General features: G+C 35.5%; 1 protein-coding gene across 1 annotated transcript in view; it reads left to right on the top strand.

Moving 5' to 3' along the window:
• The window catches only part of pik3cd (phosphatidylinositol-4,5-bisphosphate 3-kinase, catalytic subunit delta), a 55319-nt gene that overhangs the window by 15054 nt on the left and 21846 nt on the right, over window positions 1–18419 (top strand). Inside the window, 7 exon segments of the mRNA NM_201199.1 lie at window positions 1665–1820; window positions 4695–4784; window positions 7878–8096; window positions 15269–15365; window positions 15566–15696; window positions 16150–16200; window positions 16935–17102. Of these exon segments, the coding sequence (NP_957493.1) occupies window positions 1665–1820; window positions 4695–4784; window positions 7878–8096; window positions 15269–15365; window positions 15566–15696; window positions 16150–16200; window positions 16935–17102 (912 nt within the window).

The raw sequence follows: 18419 nt of genomic DNA, 5'->3' as shown, positions 1-18419 counted from the left end.
AATAAAATTGTGCATTACCCTCTTTTTCTTTGCTGTTCTAATTGTTATTGTTGTCACAATAATGTACAACTTCCTACGTTTGCTTTCTGATCAGCAAAGCTAGCTAGCAGGTAAGGCTGGGCGATATTGCAAAAAAAGTTATCATAATTATGTTTTTATAACATTCTATATCGATAATTATTGAATATTTTTAACAGTAAATTTAAGAATATTAGGATTTTTTTAATTATTTAGCTACTTTATTAAAATTTACCAACATTACTAAGGCAACTATTTTTAATAGTAAAAAGCAAAAATATTAAAACAAAATATCTGATCTCTTCATAATAAAATAAACACAATTGTTAAAAAGACTCTTAAACTTGATTAATAAAATGTTGCAAAGTGTGTGCAATGGTAAAGTGTAAATACTGAACAATCAAAACAAACTTTAATGTGTGAATAATAATGAAACCGTAAACCTCAAACTGTCAACAAAACAAATGATGCTAATCAAATCTGAGGTTTGAAGTAAAGGAACTAACCAACATTATTCAAATACGTACTGCAACAATACAGATTGTGAAGTTGAAAGACTACATTACCTTCTATGCTAAAACTCTATCAGATGGGGCACTAGCAGCTGGGATGCACAAGAAAATAAGCCAAAAAGTCACTTTGGTAACATCCTTACATCCTTTTTTATTTACAATCACCTCACTGCTGCTATACGGCACTTGTTTTCACATGTGTTGTTATTCTGACCTGAGTGACAAGCATGTGCTCATGGGAAGTAAAAAGCACCGCAATGTCTGGATGCGCAGTGTTTGTCTGAGGTAATTAGTCTGCTGTTATTACTGAAATGTATATATTCCATTCAAAGTGTGAAGCAGATTGGTTAGTTCTACTTACATGAATCACTGTACCTTTGCGTTTTCAACTAGGTGCGCCTGGAAAATTAGTGCAGTATACGTGTGTGCCACTTGCAAAACATGTGCACATCGGTCACATACACGCGTCGTGCAAGTCAGCACGCTCAGCAGCCACATTTTAATAAAACTATATTGCTTCATACCAAAAATTCACACCGAATCTTTAATTTATCGATATTGACAATAGTGTTCGGTTAATAAATATCTATATCGATTTTACCGCCCAGCCCTACTAGCGGGCATATGATTAAAAAAGATGGTATCAGATTGGTTTATGGTTTAAAATACTTACTGATACTGATGCCAGATTTTTTGCAGTATCTGCAAGTATTTTCGATACTACAGTAGTATCAGAACTGGAACAACCCTAGTGACATGCATTAAAAACACAGCGCTACAGTAAATGTGTACCCTATACTGACACAGAGGAGAAAAAAACAGTTTGATAAAGTCATTATTTCAGTTTTTTTATGCACACAAACATTTTCTCGTAGCTTGATAACATATTGAATGAACCATTAAAGACATGCTTTTTGTTATTTTTCTGGACTTTGCACAAGCCAGGAACCTTGTTTTCTATGGAGGATAGGAGAGCTCTCAGATTTAATCAAAAATATCTTCATTTGTGTTTTAAAGATGAAAAAAGGTCTCAGGGGTTTGAAATGACATGCGTATTTTTGGGTGAACTTTAATGACTTGAGGTTGTAATATCTTGACGTTGTTTTATTCTCTAATTTATTTTTTCCCGGGCAGTACATTTTCACATGTTTGCACGGAGGTCTTACCCCACACCTGACGATGGTGCATTATTCATCCATCGTCAAGTACCAGGAGGAGCAGAGTGGCCTCAGTAACCAGGTGTCCAGAAGCCGTGCTCAGTCCAAACCACCACCGCTGCCTCTGAAAAGGGTGAGAAGGCACTTTTACACCAGAACACTGCGCATTATTAAGGGGAACTTCTTTTTATGTTTTTCTGGTAGTTTGTGCTGTAGAGTTCAACCTTTGTGAACTCTGTTTGCAATGCGTTGTATTCGCAATTATTTATCTACGGTGACTGTTGGCCTTGTGTGACCCCTTCATGCAAGTGCTTTGAATGAATTAGATGAAGTTGTTGTTGTTGTTTTGTAAATGTAGACTTGTTGAATTGTACATGACTGCAGCTCAGCTGTTTTTGAAACAAGCCAAGCTACATTTTCCACATTCTCTTGGCAGTTCATAAGCATTTGGTGGCACATTTGTGTGAATTCGTGCAGTGTGATTTTTGTATGTTTTTATATGATCTGCTTATGCCACACTGACAGACTTCTTTCATTCTGAGCTTTTTCCTTCTTTTAAAAGTTGTGTTTCTGCATGAATCACATTTTATCAATTTTAAATATTTTATCAAATATTGTAATGTTGGATTTTTACAATTTTTTGCAGCCCTAATATATATATATATAGTTGATTCAAACACTTTTATGTCTGAGAATAAATTGTAATTATAATTTTTTAAGACATTGTATTTTGGTTTTTAAAATTCATGCAAAATACAGTCAGAATTAATGGCCCCCTTGGAATTTTTCCTTTTTTGAATATTTCTCAAATGATGTTTAACAGAGCAAGGAAATTTTTACAGCATGTCTGATATTTTTTTTTTCTGTAGAAAGTCTGATTTGTTTTGTTTTGGCTAGAATAAAAGCAGTTTTACATTTTTTAAAGCCATTTTAAGGTCAAAATTATTATTATATATGTTTCAGCAGGGTGTTTTCACACCTCTAGTTTGGAAAAAGTCAGGAAAATGGGTGTGTCTAGCTCTGTTCAGGTGGGAGTGTCAGGGGAGGGAAAGAGGAAATAATTTGAATAAAAATGGGAGTTTCCATTTGGGCACGTGCTGATTTTCACAGAGGCAAAACAAACACACAGATGCAGGGGAGAAAGACAGTGACTATGTTTAATGACGGTGGAATGTTTGACAGTGCACGTCGTATACGAGAAAAAACCTCTGCATTTCTCTGTAACTCAGATGCACTTGATATTGTCAGAAAGCCGTGTGTGTGTGACTATCCTGTCACAAAATGCTGCGAAAATTCATTGTTTACATATTTACACTCGAAGAGCTGCATTTACAGTAGATTTTTCAGCCCATAATAATGTAGTGATATTTACGTACTGTAAACTTAGTAACTTAGAAATCATTTTGACTAAGGTCGGCCTTTAAACACTGAAAGAATGCTGCTTACGAGACGAACTTTAACTTTGCCATCAGAATGAACAAAGAAAGGGCACTGATCGCACAAGTTTATCAAATCTGTAGAGACAGGACAATCAACACCAACTGGAGCCACGCGGCTTTGAGATGAGTAGCAAATCCGGATTTCGACATTTGCAGTTGCGAAAAGCTCTTGGGTAAAACATGTTCCGTACAAATGTATTTCTCCTGCATGTCCCGCGCACTGATTCACACGTGAGTCCAACTGCGCTTTCATAGCTGGAAAATAAAAACAAAACCTTCGTTGCAGCACATTATAAAAGCAACACTGACGACCCGTATCTCCAAACAATTCTTTTTCTTTTCCCACTTGTTTTGGCAGCACAATGTGGCGTCTCTCTGCCGTCTGAACACTGTTTCAAGTAAAACAGTCTATAGTCGAAGCTATCAGATAGTCGAAGCTATCATGCATATTAATGAAGTTACACCGCATACACAATAGAGCTTGCTGATTGGTTTGAACCAAGTCTTACTCATGCTTTAATGCAACACACTCAGAGACGTCACGAAGTACTCCCAGCTACGGACAGCCAGTCTACACGCTGGATTACACGCTAAGATCTCATGGCTGTGACGCAGCTTCAAAAATTAGTGTCAAACCGGAAGTACGAATTTGCCCGAAATAAGGCAAAAACAACCAATTTTCAATTTTTTTTTGTAAAATATATGTGTCCTAATAGTGTTTTTAGCAGTGTGGCACACATATACGACTGTCAACAGCTCAAAAAATGTGTTTCGTGACCCTTTAAGCTATGTATTTTTTCTATTGTCTCCATAATAAACCAGCGTTATACAATGGCTTGCCTACTTTCCCTACCTAATTAACCTAATTTACCCAGTTAAGCCTTTAAATGTCATTTTTAGCTGAATACTAGTATCTTGAAAAATCATCATGGCAAAGATAAAAGAAATGATTTTTTAAAACTATTATGTTTAGAAATGAGTCAAAAATCTCTCTGTTAAACAGAAATTGAGGGAAAAATAAACAAGAGAGCTAATAATTCAGGAGGGCTAGTAATTCTGACTTTAACTGTACATATAAAGCATATTGTGTAAATTGAAATCAGTTTATTTGTAATGGCTTTAAATAATAGCCTGTTTTAAAAGAATTCTGCATATATAAAGATGCTGCCTTTCACAATAGATTCGCTGTATTGTTGTTATGCTACCCTTCTTGTAGGCTCGCAAAGTCAATTTTCAATTAGCTAACTATAGTTTTAACTCAACTTCCTTTACGTTTCTCTCAGTGGTTGTCTGATGTAGCCGATACACAGATGGAAGAATGATACTGAACCAGATTCACAGCTTGGTTTACCTTCACAACATTAGATTCACACACATGTCAGTTCCTCCTCCTTTTGTTTGCTGTTTTTTTTTCTGTAACTGTCAAGCATGATCAAACGCGTGCACAAACTTACTCCCACACACAGACACACACACACACACACTCACACATGCTTTTTAGCATGAAAAAGATGAACATATGATGTAGATAAAGCAGGTTTATCATGTACTTTTTTTTTCCTCAACAGCAAAACACATGTTCGCTGTGGTCGATTCAGGAGCCTTTCTATATATACCTTCTACAGGGAAGTCGAGTAAATGCAGACGAAGGCATGAAGGTAAAATTGCATTGTCTGTTTGTTTGTTAGATTTTATGCATTTGTATACTGTTTGTCAGACGCGCTTTCTGTTGTTTAGCGCCTCAACTGTTGCAGGTAGTGATGGGTGAAATCATGAAGCCTGTGGTCATGTGACCCTGACCACATATTTCCCATAATTCATCAGAAGCGGTTAAGTGAAACATCAAAACAGGAAGTAGGAGTGGCTATCTTGGTTTACTGCTCTCTCTTGGGCCTAGATTCTTAGAAAAGGACAGAACTGTTGCTTAGGTTCACCACTTGCATCTATTTTTTTTATTGTCGGAGATGTCTGCAGTTGTTGGACGCTAGTTTCTATTTTAAACAATTCATGAGAAATGCTTATAGACCTGATAGATTTCTATTTTTTCTTTTTAGCCTGAGGTTTGCAGTGCTGGGATGATGCTGTGCATGTTTGCATGACATGGCATTTCATGTTTAACTTGTTAAATTTGAGATAATTCAATTTTCTCTTTCATCCAAGAGTATAATGAGAAATTATACTGCAGAAAAGCAATATTGTGTCAAATTCCACATTTATTATACAATAAATTATAGTTTACATGATTAAAAGCTTTTTGCCAGCAAATAAAAGTAAAGCCTGGTGGTTTGTGGAATTATAAAGTATTAGAATGGCAAAACTAAAATGAAAATGAATCAGTATTTTGGGTCTGCATTGTGCATCGTCTTTTAAAGGAACACTCCACTTTAAAAAAATAGTTACAGTTGAGTTTTCCTATTTTTGTATCAATTCAGCTGACCTCTGAGTCTAGCGGAAGCACTTTTATCTTAGCTTTTTAGCTTATTTAGCACTTTTTAAAGTCTTAGCATAGATCAATAAGTCGGATTATACCATTAGCATCTTGCTCAAAAATGACCAAATTGTTTTAATAATTTTCCTATTTAAAGGGCACCTATTTTACCCTCATTTCAAGATTTAAGAAAAGTCTTTTGTGTTTCTAAAAATGTGTCTGTAAAGGTTCAGCTCAGATTATTTATTATACCTTTCACAAGTTTTTTTTAATTTAATTTAAGAAACTCTGAGCATTTTGTAGCTGTTTTTGTGGCCTTTGCCTTTAATGCTAGTTTTACCCGCACACCGTTCCCACATGCCTGATGGAGTGTGCATCAATTTCCGCTTCAGCTGCCTCAGATAAACAGCACAGTGACAGACAAGAAGGAAGCAGATCTCACGTAAAGTTTGTGAGAAATACTACAGTAAGAACCTTCCCAATGATTATTTTATGTATTTGTTGTAGAGTTAATTCAAGCCTTTTGATTAGTCACACACAATATTGTTCATGCACACACACACACACAGCCGTCACACACGATGTGTTTTTGTACAGGAAATTCGATAGGATACATGTTAATATCCACAGCTGTATGGATATCCATTATATTAATGTACAAAATAAACCTAATTTGACGTCCACAAAATGGGATTGAAGCGTCTTATTTTATAATTGTGCTGACATGCGGCTGTGACGATAAAGACTGCAAAATAGCTGAAATTTATTACACACATTCACTTTTAAACTCATTCTTGATCACATTTGATGATGATCGATGATCACCACGAGCTCAACAAATCTTTTAATCTCAGTTTCTTTGCGCATGTCCTGTCTTGTTGACATGGTTATATGTGTTACTACGAAGACATGTTAATACGCGGCTGTTAATCGATTCGGTAGGCGAAACTCCTACAGTACGTCACGTTGCGGTCATCCTCAAAATGGGAGGGATTTGGATCCCATTTTAATGTAGGAAATTTTATAAAAGAGACACATTATCTTTTGTATTACTAAACCTGCACATGGTTCTGTTTAAACAGCTTACAAAACATGATTTTCCTCATAGGTGCCCTCTAACTCTTCTGTAGTTTTATTGTGTACTAAAAAAAATAAAGAGATGAAAAATAAAAAGATGCTTTTTTGATGGCCAGTATGGCTAGGAACTAAATTCTCATACCGGTATCATAATAAACAAACTTTGCATGGCTACAGCAGGCGCAGTGATATTACACAGAGCCTAAAAATCTGCTAACTTCCGTCACTAAAACCGATGTGACCACTTGCTTGCACAATGACCATGCCACGTCATGGCACGGCAGAATCATTCTTTCAAGTGTTTTAGTCATGTAAACTATTGTCTACCCAAAACATTTTGGTGGGCTTCCACTGTACATTATGATAAATGTATGACAGTCTCATGAAAAAAAAAAAACATTGAACAAAATAAGAATCGTCTAATGGTCAGAAAAAAAACAACACAAGTTAAAGCTGTAATAGTTTTATTGATGCTTTATTTTTATCTGTCTATCTATGCATCTATCCATCTGTCTGACTATCATTCTATCATTTTTTCTATCTATCTATCTATCTATCTATCTATCTATCTATCTATCTATCTATCTATCTATCTATCTATCTATCTGTCTGTCTGTCTGTCTGTCTGTCTGTCTGTCTGTCTGTCTGTCTGTCTGTCTGTCTGTCTGTCTGTCTGTCTGTCTGTCTGTCTATCTGGGTCTGTCTGTCTATCTATGTCTATCTGTGTGTCTGTCTATCTATTGTTCTATCGTTCTATCGTTCTTATGTTCTATGTATTGTTCCATTCATCCATCCATTCATCCGTCTATTGAAAAAAGTGCTACTCCACATTTGATCATTACATTTTTGCCTGAATGCTGCCAGACTTCCAGAAAATGGAGATGCACTCGCCTGCAAAAGCATACCAATAAATCTAAAATTATGACTTCATTCCAAATAGAGTCATTCATTTCATTTGATGAAATTATACTCAATATCGCAATATGCATTGCAGAAAAATAAAATATTGCATTGTTTTTTCCAAAATCCTGCAGCCCTATTTTTAACTTGTTTTGATTCAAACAAATGAAACCGCTGCTAGAAACACTGAGAGCCGCTTCTGTGTAACGAGTTTTTACTTCCTCATAACTCGCTGTATTCATTCATACCTTCTTTTATTTCCAGAAAACTGAAAGTAAGTTCCCTCTTCTTCAAACTGCGCTCTTTATAGCAGATTTGTAATTCATTTGGTTTATGTTCCTCTCAGCTGGTGGTCCAGGCGGGCCTCTTTCACGGCAGTGAACTCCTGTGTAAAGTGGTGACCAGCAATGAAGTCAGTGTTTGCTTTGACCCCGTATGGGACCAGAAGCTAGTGTTCGACATCAATGTGAGCGACCTGCCCCGTATGAGCCGCCTCTGCTTCGCCCTCTACGGCGTCATTGAGAAGACCAAGAAGCGGCCAACCAAAAAGAAAAACAAAAGAGCGGTATGTATGTGTGCATTAATAGTAACAGAAAGCAACCAACACACTGACTGATGAGTGAAGAGACGCATATCTGATGCTGCACGTCAAGTATTTGATATGCCTGAATGCCAAACAATTCTGCATTCAATGATGTTTTTAAGCCAAACAAGCATGCAAATCATCAGCTATGTTTCCTTCAACTGCTTTATACACATTTTATGGTATCATATTAAAAAAAGAAATTTCTTAATAATTAATAATTAATAAATAATTAATAAGAATTTATATTTTTAAAATAATCTATGAAAGGTTGCCAGATTTGTGTTTTTTTAAGAGAGAATGTGATTTTCTCCAAATGTTTCATCACATTCCTCATTAGCTGTATACATGTAGGAGCAGCTTTCTGTTTCCAGTGTAATAATATTAACCTTCATGCTAGTAGACAGACAAATGGAACTATATTTTGTTCTGTATTGTTTTTCATTTATTCATTTTCTTTTCGGCTGAGTCTCTTTATTATTATTATCTCTTTATTCTGGGGTCGCCACAGCAGAATGAACCACCTGTATTGTTTTTAGCTATGTCAAAATCAGTAATGCTTATAATTGCTATACACTGAACATTTTTTAGCAAACTTTTTGCAAGCAATTTATACATGTTGAATTTAAACAAACAAATTAAATTTAGTAATATTCAACTTGATTTGTTTGTTTAAATTCAGTCCTAATAAATTGTTTACAAAGACTTAATATTTTTTTTTTTTGTAAATCCAAAGAATCATCTTTGAATATTTTTTTGCAGTGTACAGGGATCTGGATCTATCAGCTTTTGACCTATTTTTGAAAATATTAGAAAAATATCCCAGTAAGATAATAATTTTGGGCAGCTCCAAAACATATGAGCCAGTGATGCCAGTTCTAGCCCACAATAATTACATGCAGGGTCTACTTCTGAAAATATCTTGTATGTTTTTATTTGGACCAATGTAAACAACATATTACTTTAATATTTTATTGTATGAGGCCATGCCTTGCACATACAGATGATCTGTTGGGTATGATCTTTTGGGGAGTACCTCCCTTTGCTCATCCGTAATTTCAACACCTAAATCTTCCTCCCAGGAGCATTTTAGGTATTCTAAAGTTGCTGTGTTAGTTAACTGGAAGAACATTCCATATATAGTTGAAATCAGAATTATTAACCCCTTTGTTTATTTTCGCCCCCAAATTTCTGTTTACGGAGAGTTTTTTTTTTCAACACATTTCTAAACATAATACTTTTAATAACTCATTTCTAATAACTGATTTCTTTGCCATGAAGACGGTACATTATATTTTACTAGATATTTTTCAAGACACTTCTATACTTTTAAAGTCACATTTAAAGGCTTAAGTAGGGTAATTAGGTTAACTAGGCAGTACAGGGTAAATGGGCAAGTCATTGTATAACAATTTGTTCTGTAGATTATCGAAAATAAATAGCTTAAGGGGCTAATAATTTGGACCTTAAAATGGCTTTTAAAGAATTAAAAACTGCTTTTATTGTAGTCGAAATAAAACAAATCAGACTTTCTCTAGAAGAAAAAATATTATCAGACACACTGTGAAAATTTCCTTGCTCTGTTAAACATAATTTGGGAAATATTTAAAGAAATTTTTTGTTTTAAATGGGAACTAGTAATTCTGACTAACTGCATATGTAAAATACCTCTCTTTTTATTAGGAGATGGAAACTCTTTTATTGAATAAAGTCCATGATTCTCATCAAAACAGCTTTTACTTCAGCTGAAAGTTTTGAATAGATAACTACTAGACTAACTAGTGAACCGATCTCATCTCACACACCATCTGAATCTTGATTTATTACTTCTGCAAACATCTGAGCGCAAGTCTATCCTCAAACGATTTTGTATAGCTACTTCCTAGATGTTACACAATCATTTTCAGAAATATCAGTGGAAACCACATTTACACACTGCTTCTGAAACTTTGATAAAAAAGTTTTATAAATATTTACAATATTATTAATATTTAGTATTTAATATTAATATTTATTAATATTTATAATATTTAACATATTTGCATTGGTAGCAAGTGTTTAAGAGATGTTTTAACAATTTATGGCCACCGTACAGCCTGTTTGTTGTGTGTCCATACTTTTGACATGCTCCCAGTCTCTGTTTATTAGGATTAAAGGTGCAGTAGGTGGTCTGCCAAAATGCTAACCAGTTAGCTTATATGTTTGGAACACAGTCCTTCCCCTGTCATCCAAATCCACCCCTTCTGAAATCACGAACGCGCACACCGTGACATGACAGCAGACAACTCACTAGATCATGTCATTTGCCAGTCAGAAATGTGATTGGCCGGCGGCGTGCAGGAATTACACTTATTACTAAGCCATACTTGCATGCTATTTTAGAGCGAATATTCAAAGTAGCATGGTAAACAACATAGGAACCATGCTACTTTGAATATTCGCTCTAAAATAGCATGCAAGTATGGCTTAGTAATAAGTGTAATTCCTGCACGCCGCCGATGACAGGTTGTCATTGTTCAGAAATGAACCACTGTGAATATTAAACCAACTTTAGCTCAGTACGGCAGGCTAGGCGGAATATCGCTGTTAACTTGTGCTTTGTTGTTAAACTAAATAAAAATCTACATTATTAGTGCTGTAAAGGTCCCTTATAAAATTAAAAAGTCACATCCAACTTTCGTCGGAGGATTTCAGTGGCTGAACAACACTTCTCTGCTTATAAACCATTTGTAACAACACAATCTACATCAGCTTTTTAAAAAGAGTTTTAGAACATAACATTACCTGTCTAAACTTCTTCCATGGTGTCGTCCTTCCTCCAGCGTGCAAAAGTAATTCCAATATTGATTCAGGATTTGATTTTACTCTGACTGTGATTGTCTCATGTGCATGTGAACGCACGGCTCTCATGCAGGCGTGCACACACTAATGGCAGATCTGAACACAAATGCGCCTTTGTTCAAATCTACATTTGTTAACAGACAGTTTGAGCTACTTATCAGAATTATGAGAGATGTCAGCCCGACAATATTTAATTGGATGAACATTTTTTTAGTTTTATGCCTTACCCAGAATATAAAAATACGTATGAATACATTTCGATCATTTACTTTAGTCACCATTGCAATATTAAGAGACTTTTAACCAGCACATCAAAAAATGTTACTGAAGACAATTACCTACTGCACCTTTAAGTTAAATTGACCCTTCGCTAAGCCCCGCCCTACTTAGTGTTATTACGCCTGTCAAGCTTTCGTGCCAGGCACGTCTATTATAATATGCATGCGCTGGTGTCAGACATTCCCAAGGGAGATTATTAGTCAGTTTTGTCGAACAGGTGAGATTTCTAAACAAGCCAGACAAAAAAGGACTGCAGAATGCATTACAGGGGTATATTCATGACAAAGTACAAACCGAAGCTGCCGCTTCTGTCAAAGGTTCGCGCCCCGGGTGGGTCAGTTTGGAATTTCTGTGTGGAGTTTGCATGTGTTTGTGTGGGTTTCTTCCGGGTGCTCCGGTTTCCCCCACAGTCCAAAGATGCGCTATAAGTGAATTGAAAAAGCTAAATTGGCTGTAGTGTATGTGTGTGAATGCAAAAGTGTATAGGTGTTTCCCAGTGTTGGGTTGCAACTGGAAGGGCATCCGCTGCGTAAAACATATGCTGGATAATTTGGTGGTTCTTTCAGCTGTGGCGACCCCTGATTAATAAAGGGACTAAGGCAAAAAGAAAATAAATGAATGAATTATTATTATTATCATTATTAATAATAAAAATAATAATAAAAGAGATAAAGTTGTTTCTTAGCTTGCAGAAACAATGATTTTCATTATTTATAAGCATACATGCTGGCTTTCCAGGTCATATTGATTTTTATTTTCTTGAACACACAGGATGGAAGCTTTTATTTTTTAAATTCACAACTTTGTATGGAAAGAGCTATTGTTTGTATAGGTAATATGATGCAATAATCTTTTGACCCTCTAAACAGGATGTTGTGGCCCATTGTCTGCTTAATACGAGTGAAACGTTAGGACAGAGCTGTCAAATTGTGTGTGTGTGTGCGCGCTCTTGTGTGAGTGTACAGGTTTAGCTATATATGTGAGCGATCAAATGTCCTTTATTTGTAATGATAAATTAAAATAACCCACTAATTGATGACGTCTTACTAGTCCACACTAATTAAATAGTCTTAGAAATTGGGCAGGGCATGTTTTATTACTGTGAGAGTAATATTTAAGGGTAGGGTTTTGGGCTTTAAGATATAATTAACCTGATACAAGAAGAATGGAAGTCTATGCAATCTCCTCAGTAAGATAGGACAAACAAACATGAGTGGGTGCACATTTGTGTGTGTGTGTGTGTGTGTGTGTGTGTGTGTGTGTGTGTGTGTGTGTGTGTGTGTGTCTGTGTCTGTGTGTGTGTCTGTGTCTGTGTCTGTGTCTGTGTCTGTGTCTGTGTGTGTGTGTGTGTGTGTGTGTGTGTGTGTGTGTGTGTGTGTGTGTGTGTGTGTGTGTGTGTGTGTGTGTGTGTGAGAGAGAGAGAGAGAGAGAAAAAGAGTGTGAGTATGGTGGGCTGCTGTGGCTCAACGTTAACGCGTCCAGTTCTGCTTTCAGTGTTACTTCACTTTCAGAGAACTAAAGAAGAAGTCCATGTGTGTGAGACTTGAAGAGGAAAAAAGTGACTCGTCCTGTTATTCTCACACTACATTAGTTCTGGCGGAAGTCTATATTTGACTAGTTTACCAGTAAATTGTTAGCATTTATTACATTTTTTACAGTTATGTGATAATTATTTTTCATTTATGTATTGCTTGCTATTATTTAGTAAAAATAATTAGTTAGAATCATGCTTCAGATAGTGTGTTTACGTATATTGTTGTTTTGGGACATTATATTTGTTTTCAATTTTATTGCTTTAAATTTGGTAAAACTTAAAAGAATTCAACAATTTTGTAGATATCTATCGTGCCCTCATATACCGTAAATACAGTATATTTACTTTGCAATTGTGTCAGTGAGGAGTAATATTTATTAAAAAATAAAATGATAATAATAATATAATATAGTACTTTTCATGAATTATAAAATCTTTTAAACTAAGAAAGGTTTTTCTAAAATGTTTTGAAAGCATTTATCATTATTTACTTTCATATTTATATTAATTGCTTCCTTAATGCACCGCGATGCAGACTTGGACAGTTCGGTTATTACGTACTGACGTCATTTATCTCATATGTGCTGTCGGGGTAGAATACAGTTTGAACCAGGCAAGTGCGGGTAATTAAAATGCTTTAACTATTTAAAATGCAGACAACTGTGCACAATTCACTGCATGCGAGTTTGCTGTATGGTCTTTTACTGACACTGAAGTTACAGCAGATCTAGGAGACACTATTTCACTTCTAGGAAGAAAGTGAACGCTCTCTCTCTCACACACACTGCCTCTCTGTCTTTCGCTCACTTTGGACCTTTGAATTGCTGGCATGTTTGTCAGATAACTTTTCCTCTTCTCTATCGCTATTAAAGTGGTACTTGTGTGTCCTGACACAAGTGTGTTAGTTGAGCGAGTTTTCTCTTTGGCGTCTATCACCGATCAGCTGTGATAGCTGCTCAATGTGCGCTTTATTACGTGCATATAGACTGTTAACCCACATTTTTCAGCAGACTAATGTGAAAACATTAATATGATTAACTTACAACACAGTTTGTAAAGTAATATTTTCTGTCTTTTAGTGGAAATATTGGTAATATATTATATGAAAAATTACTTTGTTTACCAAATAAATGGATCTAAAAGTATTTCCATAGTAAACATTAAATAAAAATAAAAAAAGTAAAAAAATTACTATTTTTTATTTAATATATTAAGTCAAAATATATAGTTTTTAGTTACGATACACTCAAAATCATTCCTCTTAAATACACAGAAATAGCAAAAAATACCTGCAGATTCTGTTTGGTCCGACTCATCGGTGAACAACTCTGGCAGTTTTAGAGCCAATCGCAGCCCTTTCTGTTGAGCTTGTGAACACAATGACCAATCATAGGGATGTAAGAACATGGTCGACAGTGCTCAAAAAGCAAACGGAATAATATTTCCATTCATTTGCTATAAATGCTGCATGTTGTCTTCTGTGCATGTGTTTAAAATACATGTATTTTTGTTTGAAACATTTAAACATTATTTTCTTTGAGCAGGTGAAATTAAAGGTACTATTATCTGACTGCTTTGTATTAAAAATGATTGTATCACTGTATACATATATTTAACAATTTTTAATTCAAGAATTCTTTTGTTTTGAAGAAAAAATATAAAATTGTATATGGAAAGCAGTGTCAATGCACCGTGATATCGAAATTGAACTGAACCGTAACCGAATTGAAACGTGAGACCAATGTAGATTAACACCCCTAACTGTTAACTTGTATTTTTAGGCAGCAATGAAATGATATACAGTGGAATTAAAGCATTTTAGTCAAGTCTTCTTAAAGTGGGCAGATATTTGCAGAAAGTTATTTATTTTTAATATTTTTTCTAATTATTTGTAAACTATTATGGAATAAAATCGTATGGCTTATTTTACAAACATGTCTTCTAAAAATCCCTCCGTGAAATGTCTGTCTCTCAGCATAAAAGGAGCCCCTTAACCTGATGATCACTCAAATCACTTTTATTGTCACATCATCAGTAGCATGTGTGCTATGATGAGTGGAAAGCTTAGGTGCTGGCTCCAGAGCATGCAGCGCAATGCAAAATACTACAACATACAACAACATACTCCCAAAAGAACAGGACAACGTAAAATTGGCAATGATGACAGTGATATGTACAATGAATAGATGTTAACATAGTTGCAGGCAGTATTGTTTCAAGTTTGAATTGGTTAAAAAACTGTTTAAAACAACTGTACTGCATTTAATGTCGTACACAGGAAACGTTAGATTGGTTTTATGAGTGTATTGGAAATCACTGCTGCGGTGCGTGATCATTTGGTTAGACAGTTAAATTATCACCTCCTACACCTGAAGCACTGGCGCAGGGTGCTGTTTTTATATGGCAGTGTCGTCACCTCTCCCACATGAGATGACGATTGTGTGAAGTGAGTGTCGTGTCAGCAAGGTTAATAAACCTTAAATGATCCCTCTTTCCACAGGATTGTCCTTTGGCCTGGGTGAACACGATGGTGTTTGACTACAAAGATCAGCTGAAGACAGGAGAATTCTCCCTGTCCACGTGGCCATCGGTCCCAGGTGATTCACAAGAAACTCCTGCTATTCACAGCTGCTTCTTTTGGCTTGACCTTTGCTGTTATTTGCTGATATTTAGGGATTCTGCAATATATAGATGTAGGAGTGTAGTTCCCTTATATTGAATGGTTATATTTAGTTATTTCTTAAGAAAATAAGGGAACTAAAATGAGCTTTTAACAGGCCTGTTGTTTTATTTTCAGACGATAAAGGCGATTTGTTGAATCCTATGGGCACTGTGGAGAAAAATCCAAACATCGACAGCACGGCTGGCCTCCTAATTCGCTTTCCCAACATCAGGCCACACCCCTTGTACTATCCACCAATCGAAAAGGTGCATTTCTGTTGTTGTCTTCAGTAGTCTTTCGAGCACAATTATTAGCCCTTCTGTGATATTTTAAAACATTTTTTGTATTTCCCAAATGATGTTTAATGGAGAGAATATTTTTAACGCTTTTTTTAAAAACATATACAGTTTTAATAATGTAATAATCTGTAATATCTAATTTCTTTTGTCTTTACCATGATCAAAAATAAAAATAAAAATGTTAAAGGAGCTAAAAATACTGACCTTAGAAAAAAAACTTTTATTTCAGCCAAACAAAAAATAAATGAGGAAAACAATTTTTTATGAATGACTGTGAACATTTCTGTGCTCTGTTAAACCACTTAAAATTCACAAGCAGTTACATTTTTTTTGCTTTCAACTGTGTTTTGCCTTCTACTGTATTTACTGGTTTTAACTGTATATATTAATGCCCAGTTATTGTCATCTTATTATTTTCAGCTAAATGAACTGGGTCCCAATGGTGAAAAGGTCATTGCTACAAAAGAAGAGGTGAGAAATAACATGCATTCAGAATAGGGATTTCAAGGAAATATGAATAGTCATTTAATAATAGACAATCCTTTAAATTGGTACACCATATTAATATAGATTAGGCATGGATGTCATTAACATAACACATGCAGCTTAATTGCATAAAACAGATAGAGCAGATGGGATGGAAAAAATGAAGTGCATGTTTGCATGTGTTTATTAAAAACTCTTAGCTATATGTTTGGAGAAACAGAATGATTACAGTCTGGGGCTATTGTGTTGCATTGTGCCATGTCCATTATTCATTTAAAATAAATGGTTGAAATGAATTAATTCAATTTAAATGGTAAATTACCTTCAAAGTCTTTTAAATCCCATCTGAGTTCAAGTCAAATGTGCTGTTTGAGTCCAAGATAAATTTCCTGAAAAGGTATAACTCAACTGAATATTAAGTAGGGGACGGAGGTTTCTTTTTGCACATCATTCCCTCATAGCAAACCAACTGTGTGTTTTAAGAATACTGTGGCTCATCAGAGAAGGACCGCCCCTTCAAATGGTCAGACTTTGAAGATTACCAAAACCATTTTTTTCAGTGGATTAACTTGTACAGATTAATTGTTAACCTGAAGAATAGCAATGTGTGCTAGCAAAATAAATGTTAATTTCACACAGACTTTAACTTAAAAGCATGCAGATATATTAAGGTCTTTGCTTCTAAAATAATGGTTTGTTGATGCATTGAATTGTTGTAGCACCAGAAGCTGAAAGAGATTGTGGACAATAAAAACTCCACCGAGTTCTTTGAGGATGAGAAGGAGCTGTTGTGGAAGCTGCGAGAGGAGCTGAGACTGAAGTACCCAGAGAGCCTCCCCAAACTCCTGCTCATCACAAAGTGGAACAAACATGAGGATGTGGCTCAGGTGAGATGAAACATTTCAGCCATCCAAAAGTATAAATTCATGCAAGGTGTATTGTATAAACAGTACAATTTAAAAGATACAACTATTTGATGTAGCACTACTTTGACAATTTTAATAAAAAATAGTTTGTGTTTTCTTCTTTAAAGAACTAATGCAATAATCATGATAAATACAACAATTAATAATGCATTAATGTGTTCAGCTTAATAATGCATTACTAATTAAATATATTAATATAAATTATATAATATACATAATAATATAAATATAATTAATTATATTATTATAACATAACAATTAATAATGCATTATTATTTGTGCTGTTTACTCTTTGTGCAGTACATTGGTTTTAATTGAATATTAAAAGCAGCAAGAAAATTTTAAATCAAGTTAAAACACTGACAACAATTTAATGCATTGATTCAGTCATGATCATCAGCAATCTAACAACCAGAGATCTCTGGTAAACATTCACATGAACTACAAATCTGCCGGTTTATGGACTACAGATCCAATCATGCAACACACTCACACACACACACACACACACACACACACACACACACACACACACACACACACACACACACACACACACACACACACACACACACACACACATGCAACACACACACACACACACACACACACACACACACACACACACACACACACACACACACACACACACACACACACACACACACACACCTGCTCCAAGTCACCATAAATTAGACACTCACAGCTGAAGCTGCTTTTGGACTGATTACTGCACTATATATACAGCACACGAACTTACAGTTGTTGCTGAGTCTTGTTATCTGTTCTAGTGACATTACAATGTGTTTTCCTTGCCTTGCCTTCTGTGTTTTGAACCTTTGCTTTTTGATTATTCCTGTATGCTGCCTGCCTTCTGACCATTTGCCTGCTATTTTGACTTTGACTCTGGATTGCCCTCATACATCTGTTTGCTCCTGTGTTGATCATTGCTTGCCTAACCATCCTGTCAATAAAACCCTGCATTTGGATCCTCACCCCTGTTGTCAGTGTCACATCCACTGGTTACAGAAGACTCAGCCACAGTGTTTGTGTTTGAGCAGTACTTATAGTCCATGAATCAGTCCTAGAGCAGCTTCAGCTGTGAAAGTCTAATCATTTGAGACTTGGAGCAGGTGTGTGTGTGTGTGTGTGTGTGTGTGTGGTGCATGACTGAATATGCTGTCCATACCATGGTGGATTTGTAGTTCATGTGAAAGGGAGTGTTTACCAGCGATCTCAGGTTGTGGATCGCTGGTGATTGTGACTGATTCAAGTTGC

Source organism: Danio rerio, chromosome 23 (assembly GCF_049306965.1).
Source record: "Danio rerio strain Tuebingen ecotype United States chromosome 23, GRCz12tu, whole genome shotgun sequence".
Lineage (NCBI taxonomy): Eukaryota > Metazoa > Chordata > Actinopteri > Cypriniformes > Danionidae > Danio > Danio rerio.
This window is presented reverse-complemented; position numbering and strand designations above follow the sequence as displayed.